The sequence below is a fragment of the Mustela erminea genome, chromosome 1 (genome assembly GCF_009829155.1).
Source record: "Mustela erminea isolate mMusErm1 chromosome 1, mMusErm1.Pri, whole genome shotgun sequence".
NCBI classification, from domain to species: Eukaryota; Metazoa; Chordata; class Mammalia; order Carnivora; family Mustelidae; genus Mustela; species Mustela erminea.
In genome coordinates, this window is record NC_045614.1 from 172,120,721 (window position 1) to 172,139,196 (window position 18,476).

Consider the following 18,476-nt stretch of genomic DNA (forward strand, 5'->3'; position numbering starts at 1 on the left):
ACCCCACTAATGTTGCTTACTTTTGTCAAAGACAGAGTCAGTACAGTTCAGCTCATGGTACTCAGACAGCAATACCAACCACCGGACCTTGTTGCTGAGACCAGCCTGGACCCATGATTGGGTCCTTCCTTAGGTTCCTCTGAGAGGGGGAAATGTGGAAGCCGAGAAAAACTACGGCCATCCCACCTCAGGTTTAGCCTTAGCATAAGTACAGCCTTCTTAGCTCCAGTAGCCATCTCAGATCCCTGTGCCCAAGGGCTGAACTTTCCCCTACTTTACTTTAGTTCTAAGGGCCCCCACTCTGCTTTAGTAACAAGAACCCCCACCCTGTTTTGGTTCCAAGACCCCCACACTGCTTTAGTAACAGGAAGCCCCACACTGCTTTGGTACCAGAAACCCCCACCCTCTTTAGTAACAGGAACCCACAAATACCCCTGCCTTTAACTAGGCTCAGGGTCCAAGTCCCTACTCCACTATGTCGGGTATACTTGGGCCCAAGCTTAAGCTTGTCGAATAAACCCTCATGTGATTGCAAAAAAAAAAAAAAAAGAGAGAGAGACACAGCACCAGTGAGAGGGGCAGAGGGAGAGAATCTCATGTAGACTCCAGGCTGAGTGCAAAGCCTGACATGGGGCTCAATCCCTACCCTGAGAGCATGACCTGAGCTGAACCCTAGAGTTGGAGGCTCAACCACCTGTGCCACCCAGGTACCTTGAAAAGCATCCTGACTCTTACCTTACACCATATATAGAAAACCAACCATTCTGAATGGATCCAAGACCTCAATAGAAGAGCTAAAACGATAAAACTTCCAAAAGAAAACACAGGATAAAGTCAGTGACATCAGGTTTGGCAATTTCTTAAATGCAACATAAAAAAGACAAACTTTAAAAGAAGAAAAAGCAATTAACTGGCCTTCAGGGTAATTAAAAACTACTGCTTTGAACTATACTTTTTAAAAAATGAAAAGACTTTTTTTTTTTCTCAGATTTGGAGAACCTATTTGCAAAACATAGTATCTGATTTTTATCCTGAGCATAGAAAGAACTCTTACTAATCAGTAAGAGGATAAATAACCCAACACAAATATGGGAGCAAGCTATGAAGAGACACCACACCAAAAGGGATATACAGACAGCAAACCACATGAAAAGATGCTCAGCATCAGTAGTTATTAGGGGATTACAAAATGAAAAAACCACAATGAAATAACATCACACACACATTAAAATGGCAAAACTTAAACAGTCCTCATTACCAAATATTGCTGAGGATGTGGAGCAGCTGGGACAGTGACAGACCAAGGTGATGAAGTTAAATGGGACAGTCACTTGGAAATACAGTTTGGCCATGAAATACACATAGGACCCCACCGCTCCACTCCTAGATACCTACTCAAGAAAAATGAACAACTCATACAAAACGTTTTTAGCAGCTTTATTTCTGAGACCCAAAAACTATCCCATTACAGTGTATCCGTATAGCAGACTGCCACTGAGCAACACAAAAGAAATGAGTGATACACACAGGGATGAGTCTGCAAACATGATGAGTGAAAGAAGACACAAAGTATACACATGGTGTGATTCCACTTAGTAATTACAGAAAATTCAAACTCACCTACAGTGATGCATCTAGTCAGGGGAGTATCTAGACAGGACCATACAAGAGCACAAGAAAACTGCTGAGGATTGGGGGAGGCTGGGAGGAGTGAGGGTTGCATATTACCTTGATTAGAGTGGTTTCATGGATGTATACATGTGTCAACTTCTACCGAATAATACATGTAATTTTAAAATGTCATTTCCCTTTTTCACTCCTGTGTTATTCTGAGTATACAATGCTGGCTTCCAAAGGTTAAATGACAATGGTGTCGTCATTCTCACAGCTAATAAAATGTGTGCTCATGCATTCTTTTGTTTTAAATTTTTGTTTTATTTTCCAGGATGGTAAATATATATGGAAACAGTGGTGTGCGAGAGCATGACTGCCCCAGCTCACAAGTGCCAACTGTGCTTTTATTTCCAGCTCTGTTTAGAGGTGTTGTACTGATAGTCTGAACCTTGGCCATGGGGCAAAAGTATTAACACCATGGAAACTGGCAAATGCTACTGCAAAATCAGGGCTTTTCGGGGGACAACTGGTTGTTAAACATTTACCAGCCCAACATATAACATAAAAATAAAGTGCATTGGAATTCTTAACTTTTAACTGTGGAAAAGGATACTGAAAAACCCTCGGCTAAACATCTGCCTTTCTCAAGCTAGAAGGTGTTACTAGGGAGGAAAACAAAAAGATTTTCAGGCACTCACCCCGTCAAGAAAATCTTTTGCAGAGGTTTATCTTTAGCTGCCTTGACCAAATGCCACCACTGCCATTCTCCCGTAGGATTCACAGTTGACACAACCCTTCCCCTAAGACCAGGAGGGTCTGGGCTTGATTCATGAGCTCCTTCTTGAATTTGAAGAAAGAACCCCCAGGCAGCTAGGAAGGACTGGGGCTGCCATCTCCTCCAGCAAACACCAAGGCTCCATTGCCTGGCTCCCCAAGGCTGCGCACAGACTAAAAACGTAACTTGAACATCCTCCTCGGAAAAGCACTAGCACTAGACCAAGGTTTCTCCATAACAGACTCCCAACCCCAGCAATGAGGTAAGAGGCGTGTGTGACACAAACGTATTTGTACCACGTGAGTCAACCTGGATACCAAGGTCTGGTACTGTTACCAACTACTAGGAGGCACCGTAGTCTGGAAGGGGTCCGGCCATCCTCTCCTCCTTCCTTGCTCAATGCCAGAGCCCCAATCCTTTTTAACTATTTAATCTGGTGTGAAAAGTACCCTGTGCTGATGCTCCACCGTCTCATTAGAGTGTTCCCAGGAAGGGAAAAAGCTGAATTTAAAAACAAACAAACAAACAAAAAACTCTGAAGAATTCAGCAGGGAGAGGATTACGTTGCAGAAACATATCCTCCTGTTCCATGACATGTTAGAAACATAAAGCTTAGGGCTTTTTTGCCTCCACTGCATAGAGGTCTGATCGTTTCTGGCTAAAAATAGGGATTTGCTGGCGTATTTCAGCCAACTTCTTCAGGTCTGCAAAAACAGGAAAGTGTACCATTACTAAGATGTAACTCCCCACTAACCAATGAGAATTTCTTCCCCAAACAGTATAAAAACCACCAGAGTCTCAGCAGATAACTCAATAATACCAGCCTTGTTCAGAGGCCCAGGTGGCCTGGCACGGCCCCTGGAGTCATTTCAAACCAAACCAAGAAATCCCAAGCTGAGCTACAGCCCCCAGGGTCTGGCCGGAGAACCACGGATAAAAGAAAAGGGGGCCCAAGGGAGCCCCTCCAGGGTCCGGCAGCTTCAGAGCTAGTGAATCACCTCCCACGGACCTAGCTGTGCCCCGCAAATCTCACCTATGTCCGAACACACAATGGTCTCTCCGGTGCCAGCTTTGGCAAGGACGTCCCCCCTGAAAGAGATTGAGGAGGGAGTGAGTGAGAGAGGCTGATGCTTGTGGGCCCCAGGGGTAGGAAATGGAAGGGTAATACAAGACGGGAGGGGCATAAATTCCTGCTCTACCATTCAGGTAGCTGCCGTGGCCTTGTGGAGAGTCATCTGCTATCTCCATTCCCTAACCTATAAAGTGGAAGTAAGAGCTCTGTGAGGACCTAGAGGATTATGCAGTTGGTTTTGTAAACAGCCAGTGGCTAGGAAATGGGAGCTATTCCACGGTTATACACCTCCAGAAGCAGAGCTCCCTATAAACACTGGGAAGCTATCTCATCCTTCCTGAGTGTAGCAGCAAGCCTTTTGGGAGGGTGGTCTGGCTCTCCACACCTACCAAGGCCAGGGACAGAGGCTGGGTCTGAGCAGAGCGCAGCAAGGCCTGGGTCTCTGGTCTCGTGCTTGTGGTCGCTCGTTAGCCCATCACTGGGTTTCAGTTTCTAAAGGAAAGAAGTGGTGGGGAAACCATACCCCAACAGGAGAAGAACCCCATGCTTAAAAATAGCAACCCTCCTCCCTAAATCTGGGGAAAGCCTGATCTGGAAAACCTTCCAGTCCTGAGTCTCTTGGCCCAAAGCAGGACTTCAAAGATATCTAGTGAAATGAAATTTCTCCAATGCACAAAATAAAGTAATCTGACCTAACAATCTGACACAGTGACTGGTTCTGTCTCGCAGATGGCCACAAATCCATTTCTGGCACAAATGAGCTACAAATATCATCATTAATGCCATTTAACTGAATTCTTCTTTATTCTTTTCTATTTCTCCCCCCATTTGCTCTGGCATTCCAAGATCTCTCTTTGGGTTAACCCCAGGCACCCATCCTGATGACTATATAAGCCAGAGGGCCCCCAAATCCTACAGACAGATTTCTGAAAAGGAACAAAGACAAATCTTGTAGACTTCACGTCAGAAGCAGCCAGCTTGATCAGTCACAGAGTTCCTCGGAAGAACGAGCAGGGGAGGAGAGCAGCCCAAGAGGCCAGGAAGCCTATCGCTGACATCTGGACAGAGAAACTCAAACCAAGTTGGAGGAAATCTTCAAGCCTGCCAGTGCCTCCCCAATCCTAATGTGCCTGAGGCTCCCTGGTCATACTTCCAAGGCCTTCCCCATCACACACTTCAATCTTTGGGTCCTGTAAAATCAGAAGAGGGAACTTCAGGGATCCCACAGTAATAGATAATCCTTCTCAGCCTTGTTGTTGGTATATTTACCCTGAAATTAGAGAAATACACATCTGTGTGTGTGTGTGATCATACAAATGTGTGAGAAGTGGCATGGCATAAGTTCTGAAGTCAGGAGTCCTGAGTCTAAACTCTAGTCCTAGCCACTGTGTCCCGCGAACTTCAATTCTGCCACTATAAATGGAGCGTAATTTAGGAAAAGCCTCCGTGAGTTCACACGGAGACCACGAGTGTGAAAGGACTATGAGGACCACACAACTACAGACCTTGATATCCGGACAGTGACAAATGACATGCCTGCGCAGCTGGGCAGACTTTCATGCTGGTTTCCCTAGGACAATGCTTTTCCCTCTCACAGAGGTCAAAGTCAGAGTTTTCCTTAATTGAACTCATCCTCCTCCATCCTCTATTCGTCAGGCAGGGAGCAAAATCCTCACCCTGTAATGAATTCCTGCTCTAGAACCAGTCACCCAGCCTAAATTTTAACCAAAGGCCAAGAGTCTGGAAGCCCTTTTTATTAAAATCACCCACCCATCTGTGCTGCCCTGTTGCCCCCATGTGAGCCAAGTCTGACTGACAGTAAAAGCCACTCAGAAACTCAGAGGAGGGCCAAGGTCAAGCACTCAATCAGGACAGCAGGACCATTTCTTTCTCACATGGTTTTCAGGCGGCAATGTCTCTCAAAGACGAGGCGCAGACCTGGTGGGCAGTGAGGATATGGGGGCGGGGGGAGGAGCAGGGCTGGTCAGGAATCAGAAAACCCCCCAGCCAGAGTGCTGCCTCCCTTAAGCTCCTGGTGAGCGTGTCCCTGCTTAACCAACTCACCAAGGACTCACAATAGTGCTGTGTCCCCAGGCAACATACGAGGCCTGATCATCCCGGGCAGGAGATGCTGTGGCCACATACACCTGATTATCAACAGCCCTGTGGTCAACAGATAAAAAAAGAGGTAATTCATACCTTATAGACCGGCAACATCTTTCTATTCCAAAAGTACAGATCCTTCTTTTAAAAACTAGGACAGGACATGGAACGAAACAACCAATTCGCGAAACCCTCTCTTCCTCTTCAGAAAGTATGTATCTTAATGCATAAACCAGTTCTCAGCTGGGGGGTGATTTTGCCCAGTGGAGACATCTGCCAATGTCCGAAGACACTGACTTTGACCTTCATACTTTCACGATGGGGGTTGCTACAGGCACCTGGTAGGTGGAGACCAGGGATGCTGCTAAACATCCTACCGTGCATGGGACACCCCCACAGCAAAGAACAATCTAGTCCAAAATGTCAATACCACCACAGTTGAGACCCTGGCCTGAGCCAAACCATTCACCTGAAAAAGAGCAAGTCAAGGTGGCCAGAGATAATGGACTGGCCTTGCTGGGGCCATATGCCTTGCTGGGCCACATGGCACTTCCAGGCCTCAATGGCTGAAGTCCCACCAGCTCAAATTAGATAATAATTTCGGGTGGCGGCCTGGGTACATCAGGCCACCTCACCTGGGAGCACTCCAGGCTCAAACAGCAGATCCAGGCCGGGCCATTCCAATGTCTCTCAAGCTTTTGTTGCTTTCTACAAGACTGCATTAACTAATATACATGGTACCAGATACCCCATCTTCCATCAATCACCCAGCCAAACACCTCTGCTGCCTCCTGATAAATATATCATTTATATATATACATATATATCACCATCATTTATAGACAGTGAGAACAGCGGCTCCATCTGAGCAAACAAGGAAAGGGTTGATGGAAGGAACAAAAGGCAGCATTCTAGAGATCTGGAAATGTTCTGTGTTGACTTTGGTCTCAGGTGAATACATGTGTAAAAATTCACTGACCTACAGACTTAAAATTTGTGTATCTTTCTCTAAGGACATTATACCTCAATTAGCAAAATTGTAATAAAGAAAACCAGCACTTTTGACCAGTATTTCATGGTTTTCAGCACACGTTCAGACACACACAGTCACACTCCTCCTCCCTTCCATGTTACACTCACCTCTGCTATCTGCCCTTCTCCGCTCACTCCCCAACCTTATGGGTCTCAGGATACAGCTACTCTGACATGCCAAAGACACTATACAATGGCTCGGACTTACAGATTAGATAAAACAAGAGCCTGTAACAAGTGTTGTGGCAGAGTATTCCAGGATGGGCAGAATGGTGTAAATGTTGGGGCAAGATAAGCACCCCTATCTGAACAGCACCGTCAATGGGGTGACTCATCTCTTCCGACTGCATTTAGATGTCCAAGCGTGCTGGGTCAGGGGCAGCATTCTGCATCAGAAAGGCTGGTACTCCCACCAAACTGGAAATCTTTGCACAAAGCAACACCAAGACACCTGAAGGTCTGCCCAAGATGCTTTCTTACCGGCCTCGTTGAAGCAACTCCCAGTGGGCTGGTCCAGTGGTCATATTAAAAGCTCCGGGATATACCAACAGCTGGCAGCCTTGGGAGAGAAAGGCCAGAGAAGAGTGGGTCCAGGTCAACACCCCACCACACTAGCTCCCTATTTTGTTCCTTAGCCGGGGGGGGACCAAACTCAAACTTTCCCAAGCCTAATAAGAGGTCCGCCAAGCCAGACACTGTCAGGAGTACTAAGCTATGGCTCTGAATTCCTTTAGAGACACACACATGCTTACACATACATACAAAAACGGTGGTACTGATGACCCAAACCATGGTATGTGACTTCACTTTAAAAAATATATATCATTCAAATTTCTCACAGCACCATATGGTCAGCTCCACATGGCCAAGAACCACATTTTTTTTAAAAGATTTTATTTATTTATTTGACAGAGAGAGACAGAGTGAGAGAGGGAACACAAGCAGGGGGAGTGGGACAGGGAGAAGCAGGCTCCCCGCCGAGCAGAGAGTCCGATGCAGGGCTGGATCTCAGGACGCTGGGATCATGACCTGAGCTGAAAGCAGACGCTTAACGACTGAGCCACCCAGGTTCCCACAAGGACCACATTTCGTAATGCTTTTCAAATGAAACGGAGGGCAGAGTGGGTGTTCTAATGCTTACTGAGAGAGCTTGAGAGTGTCTGCCAACATAGAGCCCACGCTCTTCCATCTTTTTTGCTGAGCAGGCCATCAAAATATTTGCACCCACTCTGCTTTGTTAGGTGAAAGTCAAGTCCAATCAGAGTAGCCTGGACAGTCTAGTAGGGATGCTCACATTTGTTGAGTACATACGAGGAGCTAAGTTCTCCCTCCTTAATCTCCATACCATAGCTATGAAAAACTGAGATCCACACTCCCCTAAAAATTAAATAATTTACCCAAAGTATCATGTCAATTAAGAAGAGTTGGAACCAGAACCCAGGTCTTCTGACTTGGTCAGTATTCTTGCAGGCCAGCAGGACACTTCTCTGGACTGGAAGGTCACAGACTACATTTCTACTGTACCCAACGGCTAGGATTACTGAGTGTGAAATCCAGGACAGACACCATAGACCACATCCTTATTTCTAGTGGTATCCAAGTGACTCTTTCCAAACACAGTAGCAAGAAGGGCTCAAAGAACAGAGCAATTTAGGAGCACGGTTCCTGCCTTAGCTGCACGGTGTGCTGAAATACAATCTCCGAAAAACCGTACTGCCCACATGCAGCAAGTCTCAGCAGCTGGACAGGGTGGAGACATGAAGACCTCTTCTCTAGTTTTTCTGCCTAGGGCTCTCTCGAACCACAGAGACCAAGGCAGAATCCCATCGCTAAGCACCTCTACCACACAGCCGTGCGGCCATCTCACCTCTCTGTGCGTAGACTTGTGCGAGCTCTGCAAAGCGCATGTCGTAGCAGATGCCCAGGCCCACTCTGCAGTAAGCTGTTTTTCAGACAGAAAATGCACAAATGAGAAGTCAACTCCTTGCAACATGGTGTGGCAGAGTAAAGCCTCTGTCTAAGATCACCAAACACTGATGGCAATCCACGAACCCAGGGCCATGGATGGAGAGACTGCATAAGCTTAGTCCTGCTTGGATCTCACCTCATAAAGACATCATTTATCTTAGATTAGAAATGAGAAATTCATCCTGACTGAACGCTTAGTATCTATGTGGGAAGTGTTCAATCACAGCCTAAGAGGTAAACTCTGGGAGCAATCATGCTAATAGCATGCTGTGACCAAACCATAGAGCAAAATCCAGTCAAACCCCTAGTTTTCCGGTCAGCCTACCCTTTCTAGATCTCTGACTGGTCTCTGCCTATCTCCCTCTGGTCTTGCAGTCAGGGTGTGTAAAGAAGTGCAGGGGGCGGGGGGGTGCGGACCATAAGAGGGAGAAAAAAGGAACACGTGATCGTCTTTTTTTTTCCATTTTATTTTATTTTATTTCTTTTCAGTGTTCCAGCATTCACTGCACATGATCGTCTTCTACTGATACTACTAAAACAGGTGAACAGGTCTGGTACTTACGAGTATCAAATGTGGAGAAACTATCACCGGGACTCAGTGTTTCAGATTCTTGAAATGTAATTTTCCCAGGCACATCAATGTCAAACAGATGGAGCTGCACCACAAGTAACGAATTTGGTTACCTCTACTCCAGCAGGGCTCACGGCAGTCATAACAAACATCTTTCCACGGCCAAAAGCTGGGAAGCTCTGAGATCAACCACGCAAACAGCAACCCCCACCTGCCCACAACCCACCCCACAAGCTGACATATTATCAAAATGAGTTCTAATACGCAAAATGGGAAAATCATGCTGTAGTTATGACACTTCTTTCCTAGGTGGTGCGCAAGCTGAGGTCTAGGTTTCTTTTGGGAAGCAATTAGCATGTTATTCTTTTACTCAGTGTAAATGCTCAATGAAGTCGTCACAGAATCATAATCAACCTGACAAACTGACAGGAGAGGTAGAGAGCAGGACAGTAATTAAAACAGGTAAAATTCTCCAAATTAAATAGAGCAATATATAAAAAGAGTAACACATCACTTCGAAATTGGGTTTATTCAAGGAAAGCAAATGTTTAACATTAGGAAATCAATCAACGTAATTTATCACGCTAACAAAATGAAGAAGAAAAGTCATAGGATCATCTTAAGAGGTACACAGTGAGCATTTGGTAAACTTCTACATTCATTCTTATTCTAAAAACAAAAGAAAAAAACTGCTAGGAAGGGAACTACCTTAATCTGATAGAGTATCTGGAAAAAAAAAAAAAAGGAAGGACCATCATACTTAACAGTGAAATATTAAAAGCCTTTCCACACTGAGATCAGGAACAAGACAAGGACACTGGGTGAATTTCCTGTTTAGACCCTTTCAGCTGGAAGCAACGTCCCTGCTGTTGCTAGAAGTGGTGGTAAAAATCACCTATAACCATACTGGCCCAAGGAACCAGAGGACAGAGCTTCACAGCAGCTCAGAAGTGAGGGAGAAATCCTGAAAAGGAGAAAGCCAAAGAGGAAGAGCCCTAAATTCTACATATAAAAATCTGTCCAAGTCTCTGGCTAAGTACTGAATTAAAGATGTGCAGGGCTGACTCCAAGCAGCCCAGCTGAAGCTAAACAACTTAGAACAGAGTAGCCGAAGTTGCTGCCCACCTCCCAAAGGAAAAAAAGTAGGGTGTTTGAGTACAAGCAAGTTAACTACTTAGTAAAACAAAATAATACATTTTTCAGATAATAGAAGCTGGAATCTCAACAATATATAATCCAATATGCAACTCAAAATCACTAGACAAAGAAACTAGAAATGTTACTGAACTTTAAGGAAAAGGCAATCAATGAAGCAGACCCCAGCAAGACCCAGATATGATAATTACCAAAAGCAACTACAGAAACTAAGCTTAAGGGTCTAAAGAAAAATACACTCTTGATGAATGGACATACAGGAAATATCAGTAGAAAAATAAGTTTATGTGACTTTATGTGAAATTTTGTATTTATGTGAAATTTTAAAAGATTTCACTGGGTTGGCATAAAGGAGACTGGGGCTTACAGAAGAAAGATTCTGTGAACTTGAAAACAGATCAATGCAACGTGTCCACACTTTAGAATACTGAAAGAGAGAAAAAAGGTAGGAAAAACAAAAACAAGAAGAAACGAGTCTTGGCGACCTGGTTTAGTGGAACAGTATCAAAACTGAAGTCCAGTATGAGAATGGAACAAAAAAATATTTATCAAAATAATACCCCTAATATAATGAAAGAGTTATAAAGGAGCACAAACAGGACACATATAAAGAAAACCATATCTAGGCAGGCACATCAGAGTCCAAACACTGAGAACTAAGGATTATGAAAAAAATTTTGAAGGCAGACAGAAAAAAACCAAGAATTACATACAGGAGAATAATACAAATCACCACATATCAGAAAAATTTTAAAAGGAGGCTAGAAGATACCTGAAAAATGTCATTCAAATTGCTAGGAGACAAAAGAACAGAACAAAAGAATAGAACCCAGAATTCTATTCCACCGAAAAGATCTCTCAAGAATGAAGACAAAATAAAAAACTAAGGGAATTCGTATCTAGTACAGCCTCACTACAAAAATTCTAAAGAAGGTCTTTCTGTTTGAAGGCAAAGATACCAACTAGATAGAACTATGCTCTAAGGGTGGGGGATGGTGGGTGGTAGGGAAGGAAAACATGAAACAAGATGGTACTGGGGTGGGAGACAAACCATAAGAGACTCTTAATCTCAGGAAACAAACTGAGGGTTGCTGGGCGGGGAGGTAGGGATAGGGTGGCTGGGCTATGGACATTGGACAAGGTGTGTGCTATGGTGAATACTGTAAAATGTGTAAGCCTGATGATTCACAGACCTGTACCCCTGGGGCAAATAATACATTATATGTTAATAAAAAAAAAAAAAAGAAAGAAAGATAGATAGATATCAGAAAGGTAAACATTCCAATAAACAAAATATTTTTATTTCTTTAAAATACACAAAGCTACTTAAAAATTGTGTTTTTACAATCTATGTAGATGCAACATGTATATCAACTCTAACACAGAAAATGGGGTCGGGAAAGGAATGACCTATACAATTGGGAAGCTCTTAAATTTCACAATGAAGCAGTATAATAGTAATTCTAAGGAGACTGTAAAAAGCTAGGGTGCATGTTGTAATCCTTAGGGCAACACTTAAAAAAAGCAAAGACGTATATAGCTAAAAGCCAAGAGATAAAATGGAATTCTAAAAAACACTCAACTAAGCCAAAAGAATGCAAAAAACAGGAACAAAAGGAAAAAAAGAAAAAGAAAAATGTCTAATGGCTAAATCCAACCATATCAATGATTATATTAAATAGAAGCGAAGTAAGCACTCCAGCTAAAAGGCAGAGGTTGCCAGAATGAAGACAATAACAAGACCCAAATGCAGGCTATCTATAGGAGAACCATGTTAAATATAAAGACAAATACAGATTGAAAATAAGGAATTAGAAAAGGATGTATTATAAAACACTAAGTATAAGAAGCCTAGAGTGGCCAAAGGAATATCAGAGATAAACTTTAAGACAAAGAGTATTATGAGGGGGGAAAAAACGGATTTTATGATGCCGAAAGGATCAATTTACCAGGAATATTTAACAATCCTCAATGTACATGCATTTACTACAGCAAAGATGTCAGCTTTCCCAACAAGATCTCACTATATTCAATGTAATTCTAATCAAAATTCCTGTAGATTTTAGACTTGGCTTAGTCTAAAATTTGTATCAAAATATCAATAGCCAAGATTCGACAAGTCGACTGTCAATTCATCTAATGCCCCATGTGTGTACAATACGGTGAGAGGGACTAGGGAACTTTACAGCAAATTCTCAATCGGTTATGCGACTTGACACATTCCCTGCTTACCTTTCTGTATTTTACCAGTAAAGTTCCATCAGGCCCAAACACGGTGCAGGTGTTATATAATTTCCCAGCATCCTCTTCAGGAATAGAACCTTTCATTGAGAGGAGAAACACACAGGCAAAGATTCTAAATAAAGCATTCTTTTACGATCACCAGACCAGCACTTGATAAACAGTCACTTGGGTCCAACAATAAAGTATACTACCTTCTAAGGGTTATTAATGGGTTTTTTTGTCTTTGTGAGGATGATCTTTCAGAGATAAACTCCAGACTACAGAGGAAGTATAATAAAGTCAGCCGCCAAAGGCAGGTTTCAAAAATAACCAAACTGTTTCTGAATTCTGCTTTGACCTTGGCCCTACACCGCATCTCTAACACTAGAGCAACACGGAGGAGTCACTGTTGTGCAACCCGAATCCACCAGGCCCTGAAACATAACTGTATCCAAAAGGCCTCGAGATGGGAATGTAAACCGGGCCTGCCTTCATGGAATGTAGTTCCTGCATTTCCCTTTTCTTGCTTTGTCTTTTCTTCACCTCACATTCATTCTAATTCTTAATATAACAGAATAATTTTGCTATATTTATTACACAGTTTTACTGTATTCTTTAAGCAAACAGAACATTTTAAAATGTATTTCAAAACCACTAATATAAAGCTACCTTGATGTGTATGGCCTCTTTGTGAAAAAACAATTTCTTAACTTTGTATTAGTACAATGAAAGACACTCCAATATGGTTTTTCTTTCCACATTTCCACTTGCCCCTGTATCTGCATTGCTTCTCCAGGGAAAAACCGTCCTCATCAGTTTGGTGTGTCCTTACACAACACTTACTCTGTGCTACATATGTAAAGACACACGGAAACACTTAACCTCTTGTGTGAGGGATTCATCTGAATGAGCACCTGTTCACATCATACTGAACTTTCTTCTTCCATGTAATGGTGTATCCGGAACGTTTTTCCACATTATTATGTAAAATCCACCTCATTGTTTTCTTTTCTCTCTTTCCTTCTTTTCCTGAATATTATTTACTTATTTATTTGAGAGAGAGAGTACAGAGAAAGAGGGAGAAGCAGGCTTCCCACTAAGCAGAGAGCCCGATGCGGAGCTCAACCCCGGACCCCGAGATCATGACCTAAGCAGAAGGAGCCACCCACGTGCTCCCACCTCATTCTTTTCAATGCTAATTTATATGGCTTGTATTTCATGGGTTAAATGTAACAACAGAAATTATTCAGATGCTTTCAATGTTTGGGCCATTATACCGTGAGGGTAGGAAGTTACCTCCGATGAGATAAATGCCGCACTCCTTTGCTACTTCAGAAAGCTTCTGTGTGGATTCACCAGGAATTTTTTCCGCATATTCAGGAAAATATTTCGTGCCATATGGAGAATTAAAGCATTCCTAGAATAATGTTGGTGGAGAAAAAGGGGGAAAAAAACACAAATATCCAACTCACTTTAAAGTTCTGCTTTAAGAAAGCAGAGCTGCCTCTTGTAGCTCTGCTCTCAAAGGGGTAAAATACAACTGATAAGAAAAACAACAATATCCCTGAGGTAAAGAGCCTGTGGCCATAAGCAGAACTCCTGGGCTGGCTCAGGTGGGGCCAGCAGATACAAGTCCAGTGTGCTCCCTCGGGTCCTTGTCAATCTAGCAGATCTGCCTCTTCCTCAGCGTCTACAGAACTACAAGATCCCACCCTTGGGCACCCAGGCCCTGTGACAGCTCGGCTCAATCACAGGACTGTGGCTGTCAGAATGAATCCACAGGCTCAGAATTATCATCTGTAGAATGAGCGGTTTCTGACTCCCTTCCAGCACTATCATGCTGATTCTGCGAAATCTCATTCCCCAGAATATGTCTTTCTTCCACGGCTCTGTGATAATGGAAAAGCAGAAACCAGACTTTGACTTTCATTCATTCATTTGCATCCACGGGCACTGTGCACCGCGCACGGTGCTAGGAAACTCAAACCAGAGGACAGCCGGCTTATACAAGCCACGTGTGAGAGAGGGCACAGGCAGAATCCAAGCGCTTTCACTCCAGCCCCCAGCAACTGAAACCAACAGGAGACCATGGTCAGGATACCGATACAGGGAGGTCCCAGAAATGTGGCTGTAAGGCAGGCCGGATTCACATTAAGATCTCGTGTTCCCTTGTTAAAGATTCCTACCCACTGGCCACATCTTTCATGGACTGGAGCCTAAAGTACGAATGGTCCTGTAAATTCTCTAGTTGACCGAAGCAGGGTTTACAAAGGGCTACTTCCTCCCCAGAGTGGGAGCAGGGGAGCAGGAGAGCAGATGAGGGGGCTGCCTGGAGTAGTTCTGCCTCGGATGCTAGCGGTCCTCAGCCACAAGATGCAGTACCACAGGCCCCAACCTGTGTGGGCCCCTTCTCTGGGGCTCACCCTCCACCTACTGACAAACAAATGGGCTGCATCCTTTCCCTGGCTCTGTTCTGAAAGCCATCACCTAGGAAACACACGCAGGGTCTTACAGGCTTGCTCCAGGCTCCGGCATTTAGGGAGGTGCTGCAGGCTTCCTCCGTGTCTCTAACAATTTCCAGTTTTCTACAAATGTGGGAGGCTTAGCACTAAACTCTATCATGGTCCTGTAAAGACTTCATTTCACAAGGAAAGAAGGTAAGTATCCAAGGCACTGACCTTTAAGTAAGTCTTACAACCTCCCAGGATTCTGGAAAGAGTAGATGACCCTAAAGTTAAAGACCTGTAACCATGCTGGCACATCATATCACGAAGACCATTGCTAGGGTCATCTTCCAGACAAGCACGGAAGGACCCCCGGACCCAAGAGCACCACCAGCACTAGCAGGCAGGATTCTACTCGGTCCAGAGTGTCCAGAACGAGGTGGCCACCTCCGCCTCCATACTTACTGGCAGAGAAACGATCTTGGCTCCTTGTGTTGCTGCCTCCCGGACGAGGCCGCAGGCTCGAGTGACATTATCTGATTTGACGGAAGAAACCTGAAGCTGGATGAGGGCCAAGCGGAAAGCTGAGGATGAAAAGAGAAAACCCTCAGAAGATCTGACTGCCAAATCAGAGCAATTCTCAACCGGAGGGCAATTCTGACCCCAGGGACGTGTGGCAACGGAGACATTTTTGATGGTCACAGCTGTTGGGGTGCTACTCAGGGACGTGGCTCAACATGCCACAGGCCATAAGACAGTCTTTCACAATAGTTATCCAACCTGAAACATGACTGATGCCAAGGCTGAGAAACCCTGGGGTAGAGCAGCCCCCACCCGGGCCACGTCCCCACTGGGGCCCCCCGGAGCCTCAAGTTGGGGAGGTAAAGCCAGCTGCTCACATACTAATGAGAACATGGCTTGAAGGAAGGAGGCTGAGTTTGAACATGGAATTATCCCTGTTTGACCTTGGGAATCAACCTACCCCTGGTCCAAGTATCAAGCCCATCTCACTGCAGGTGAAATCCCTTGGATATCACCCATTCCCCGTGAAGTAGGGCAGTGGGCCCATGAGAAGGAGAGGCGCCAGTCTCTGCTTCCCCAGCACCAGCTGGGGCCTGGTGTCACCAGCTGGCCAGGTGCAGGAGGGATGGGGGGTGGGGAGTCTGGCAGCCGATGAGCAGCACCTGTGCTTAGTCACAGGCAGGGCCTGCGGGCACCTGTGAGATTTTGCACTCACTGAATATTCCTGTGCCCCAAGGAGCACAACAGTAAGTAGCAAATAAGAAGCACCAGGAGAGGCTGAGAGAGAGACTACAGAAGGAAAAGTCAGCAGTGTTTTTTCCTGCTACGTGAGTAAGGGGCTCTACATTTACCTCGAGACTGAGTCCCACGGATTATGTGGCCAACAAGAAATGCTGTCAGCCAAGGAGGTCAGGGGCTCTTCCAGGCTTCTTAACCTCCTTGAGGTAATAGCTACAGCCTACATGAGCTTTTCCTATATCCTTTAGAGTTCTCTTGTAGCTCTTAAGAATAATCACCTACTGGTTAATCATTCTTTATAATAAAATTTTCCCCGTTCAGGGGTGCCTGGGTGGCTCAGTGGGTTAAAGCCGCTGCCTTCACCTCAGGTCATGATCTCAGGGTCATGGGATCGAGCCCCGCACTGGGCTCTCTGCTCAGCAGGGAGCCTGCTTCCTCCTCTCTCTGCCTGCCTCTCTGCCTACTTGTGATCTCTGTCAAATAAATAAATAAAATCTTAAAAAAAAAAAAAAAATCCAGGTCTCCAGACAATGAGTCCAGAGCATTTCAAAGCCTCCCAGAAAAGAATCTGGCAGAGCCTGGGGGCAGAGATCGCTACAAACGTGCCCCTGGGGCCGACCCAGGATAGAGATGTGTAAGTGACATGTAATACCTAACCTGAAAGCTCAATGTCCAGATACAGAAACAGTCTGTCCCGTTTTCTTGATCAGAAGAGAGCACTGTCCACTGGCTGTGGGAGTGTGCACCAGGGGGCAAGTTAACCAGTCCTCTTACCACACAGCCCAAACAAAAGAAAACACACGCTTCATTTTCACGCGACAGGGTTCCAACCGCAATCAGGGTTGATGCCTTTGCAAAACGCAAGTCCAAAAATCAGTCTGGGAGGAGAGTGAAAGCCACCCCGCTGGAGAGTCGCGCTTTCTGATGCAAAACCAAAGAGCCTCCAGGAATCCCACCAGGCAGAGGTTCCCACACTTGAAGTATCGTAATCCCCGAAGGCTTTACTGAGAGTGCAGTCCTCGAGTTGGGGCCGGGAAAGCGGGGTGCGGAACTTGGATTTGAAGTGAGCACCCGTCTCCGCGCCTTTTCCCGCGCGGGGGAACTTGCAGGGGGCGGCCCCGGAACGCACCCAGAAGCACGGGACGCAGGAGCCCTGCGAGGAGGAAAGCGCGGGCCCTTCTGGCCGGGAGGCCTGGCGCTCCCGCGGCCGCCCGGCCCTCCCGGAAGCCCCGAGTCCCCGGGAGTGCGCCGGGCCGCGCTCCGCCGCCGCCAAGCCGCCCGAGCCTCCGGCCCCGAGAACGCCGGTCCGGGGAAGGCCTGGAGCGCGGCGGGGACACGGAGCGGAGGCCAGCGGCTGAGCCGGGGAGACCCGCCGCCGGCTCCGCCACCTAGGCCTCCCTCTCCTAGGGCTGAGCTCCGGCCGCCCAGCTACTTACTGGCCATCGCTCTCCCAGGTAGCACCATCGGTAGCGCGGCCCGAGAGGAGGTCTCCGAATCCGGAGCGGCGACACGGCTTGGGGCGGGGCAGAGCCGCGCGCAGGAGGGGGCGGGGCCCTAGGCTCCGTCCACGCCCCGCCTCCGGCTCCGCCCAGAGCATGTCCGCTTCCCTGCTCTCCTCAAGCACCTGGGAGTCCTCCGCTGTTTGCACTAAGATGAAGCAACGAGAAACGACTAATGACATCCCAATCCGGAAAAGGGAATGCCTCAAAAGCCAAAGGGCCCAAGGGGGGCGATCTAAGTTGGGGTGGTATTTAACAATCGGCCTCTCCGATGGTCAGCAAAAAGACCGAACCTCTTGCGGGTTAGATGACCTCTGGCCGGGAATAACACTCTATTTGGTGATTGCCTTGGGCTACTTGAACAGTCCCTGTGAAGGGGATGGAATTACCTAGGTTGCTTTACGCACTCAAGACATCTGCGGGCTCTGACCACAAGGCTGCTCCGTCATCGGGGAGGGGAAAAGAGAAACAGTTCAAATACTGTACCCTCTAAAGTTCAGTCGTCTTGAAGAGGGAAAGCTAGGTTCTTGTCTCAGGGAATCAGAGAATGAGTCTCGCAGACAGTAGAGTGAGTAAAGCGATAGAAATTTATTAAGCAAGGATACAGGGAAAAAAGCATTTAGGAGTGAGAGGGGTCCCGACAGCACTGCCAAGGAGAGCCTTCACTGATAGTCTTTGATTTAGAACTGGCCAGGCACCTTGTGGCCTTATTCTTGTGATGTCTTGGTTTGAGTAATGACTAGTGATAACATCTTTAAAA

At 45.9% G+C, this 18,476-nt stretch overlaps 1 protein-coding gene across 2 annotated transcripts; it reads right to left on the reverse strand.

Moving 5' to 3' along the window:
• Positions 1 to 1,420: 1,420 nt before the first annotated feature.
• On the reverse strand, positions 1,421 to 17,759 carry NIT2 (nitrilase family member 2). Of its 2 annotated transcripts, XM_032351003.1 has the most exons (10): positions 17,654 to 17,759; positions 15,423 to 15,541; positions 13,810 to 13,930; positions 12,523 to 12,611; positions 9,127 to 9,220; positions 8,464 to 8,538; positions 7,077 to 7,155; positions 5,526 to 5,624; positions 3,423 to 3,478; positions 1,421 to 3,093 (listed from the first exon to the last, which is right to left on the reverse strand). In XM_032351003.1, the coding sequence occupies exons 1-10, from the start codon at positions 17,679 to 17,681 to the stop codon at positions 3,002 to 3,004; spliced, it is 852 nt and encodes a 283-aa protein (XP_032206894.1). In that variant the 5' UTR covers positions 17,682 to 17,759; the 3' UTR covers positions 1,421 to 3,001. The 2 variants fall into 2 exon arrangements, with proteins under 2 accessions (XP_032206894.1, XP_032206903.1); XM_032351012.1 differs by lacking the exon at positions 8,464 to 8,538.
• Between the last annotated feature and the right edge of the window lie 717 nt (positions 17,760 to 18,476).

Coding starts and splice junctions, on each gene's coding strand:
- NIT2 (XM_032351003.1), bottom strand. CDS start 17,681: ATGGTGCTACCTGGGAGAGCGATGGCCA. Junction 9,221..12,522: donor TACTGGTAAAATACAGAAAG/GTAAGCAGGGAA, acceptor CTTGTGGTGCAG/CTCCATCTGTTTGACATTGA. Junction 7,156..8,463: donor ACAAGTCTACGCACAGAGAG/GTGAGATGGCCG, acceptor TTCTCTCCCAAG/GCTGCCAGCTGTTGGTATAT.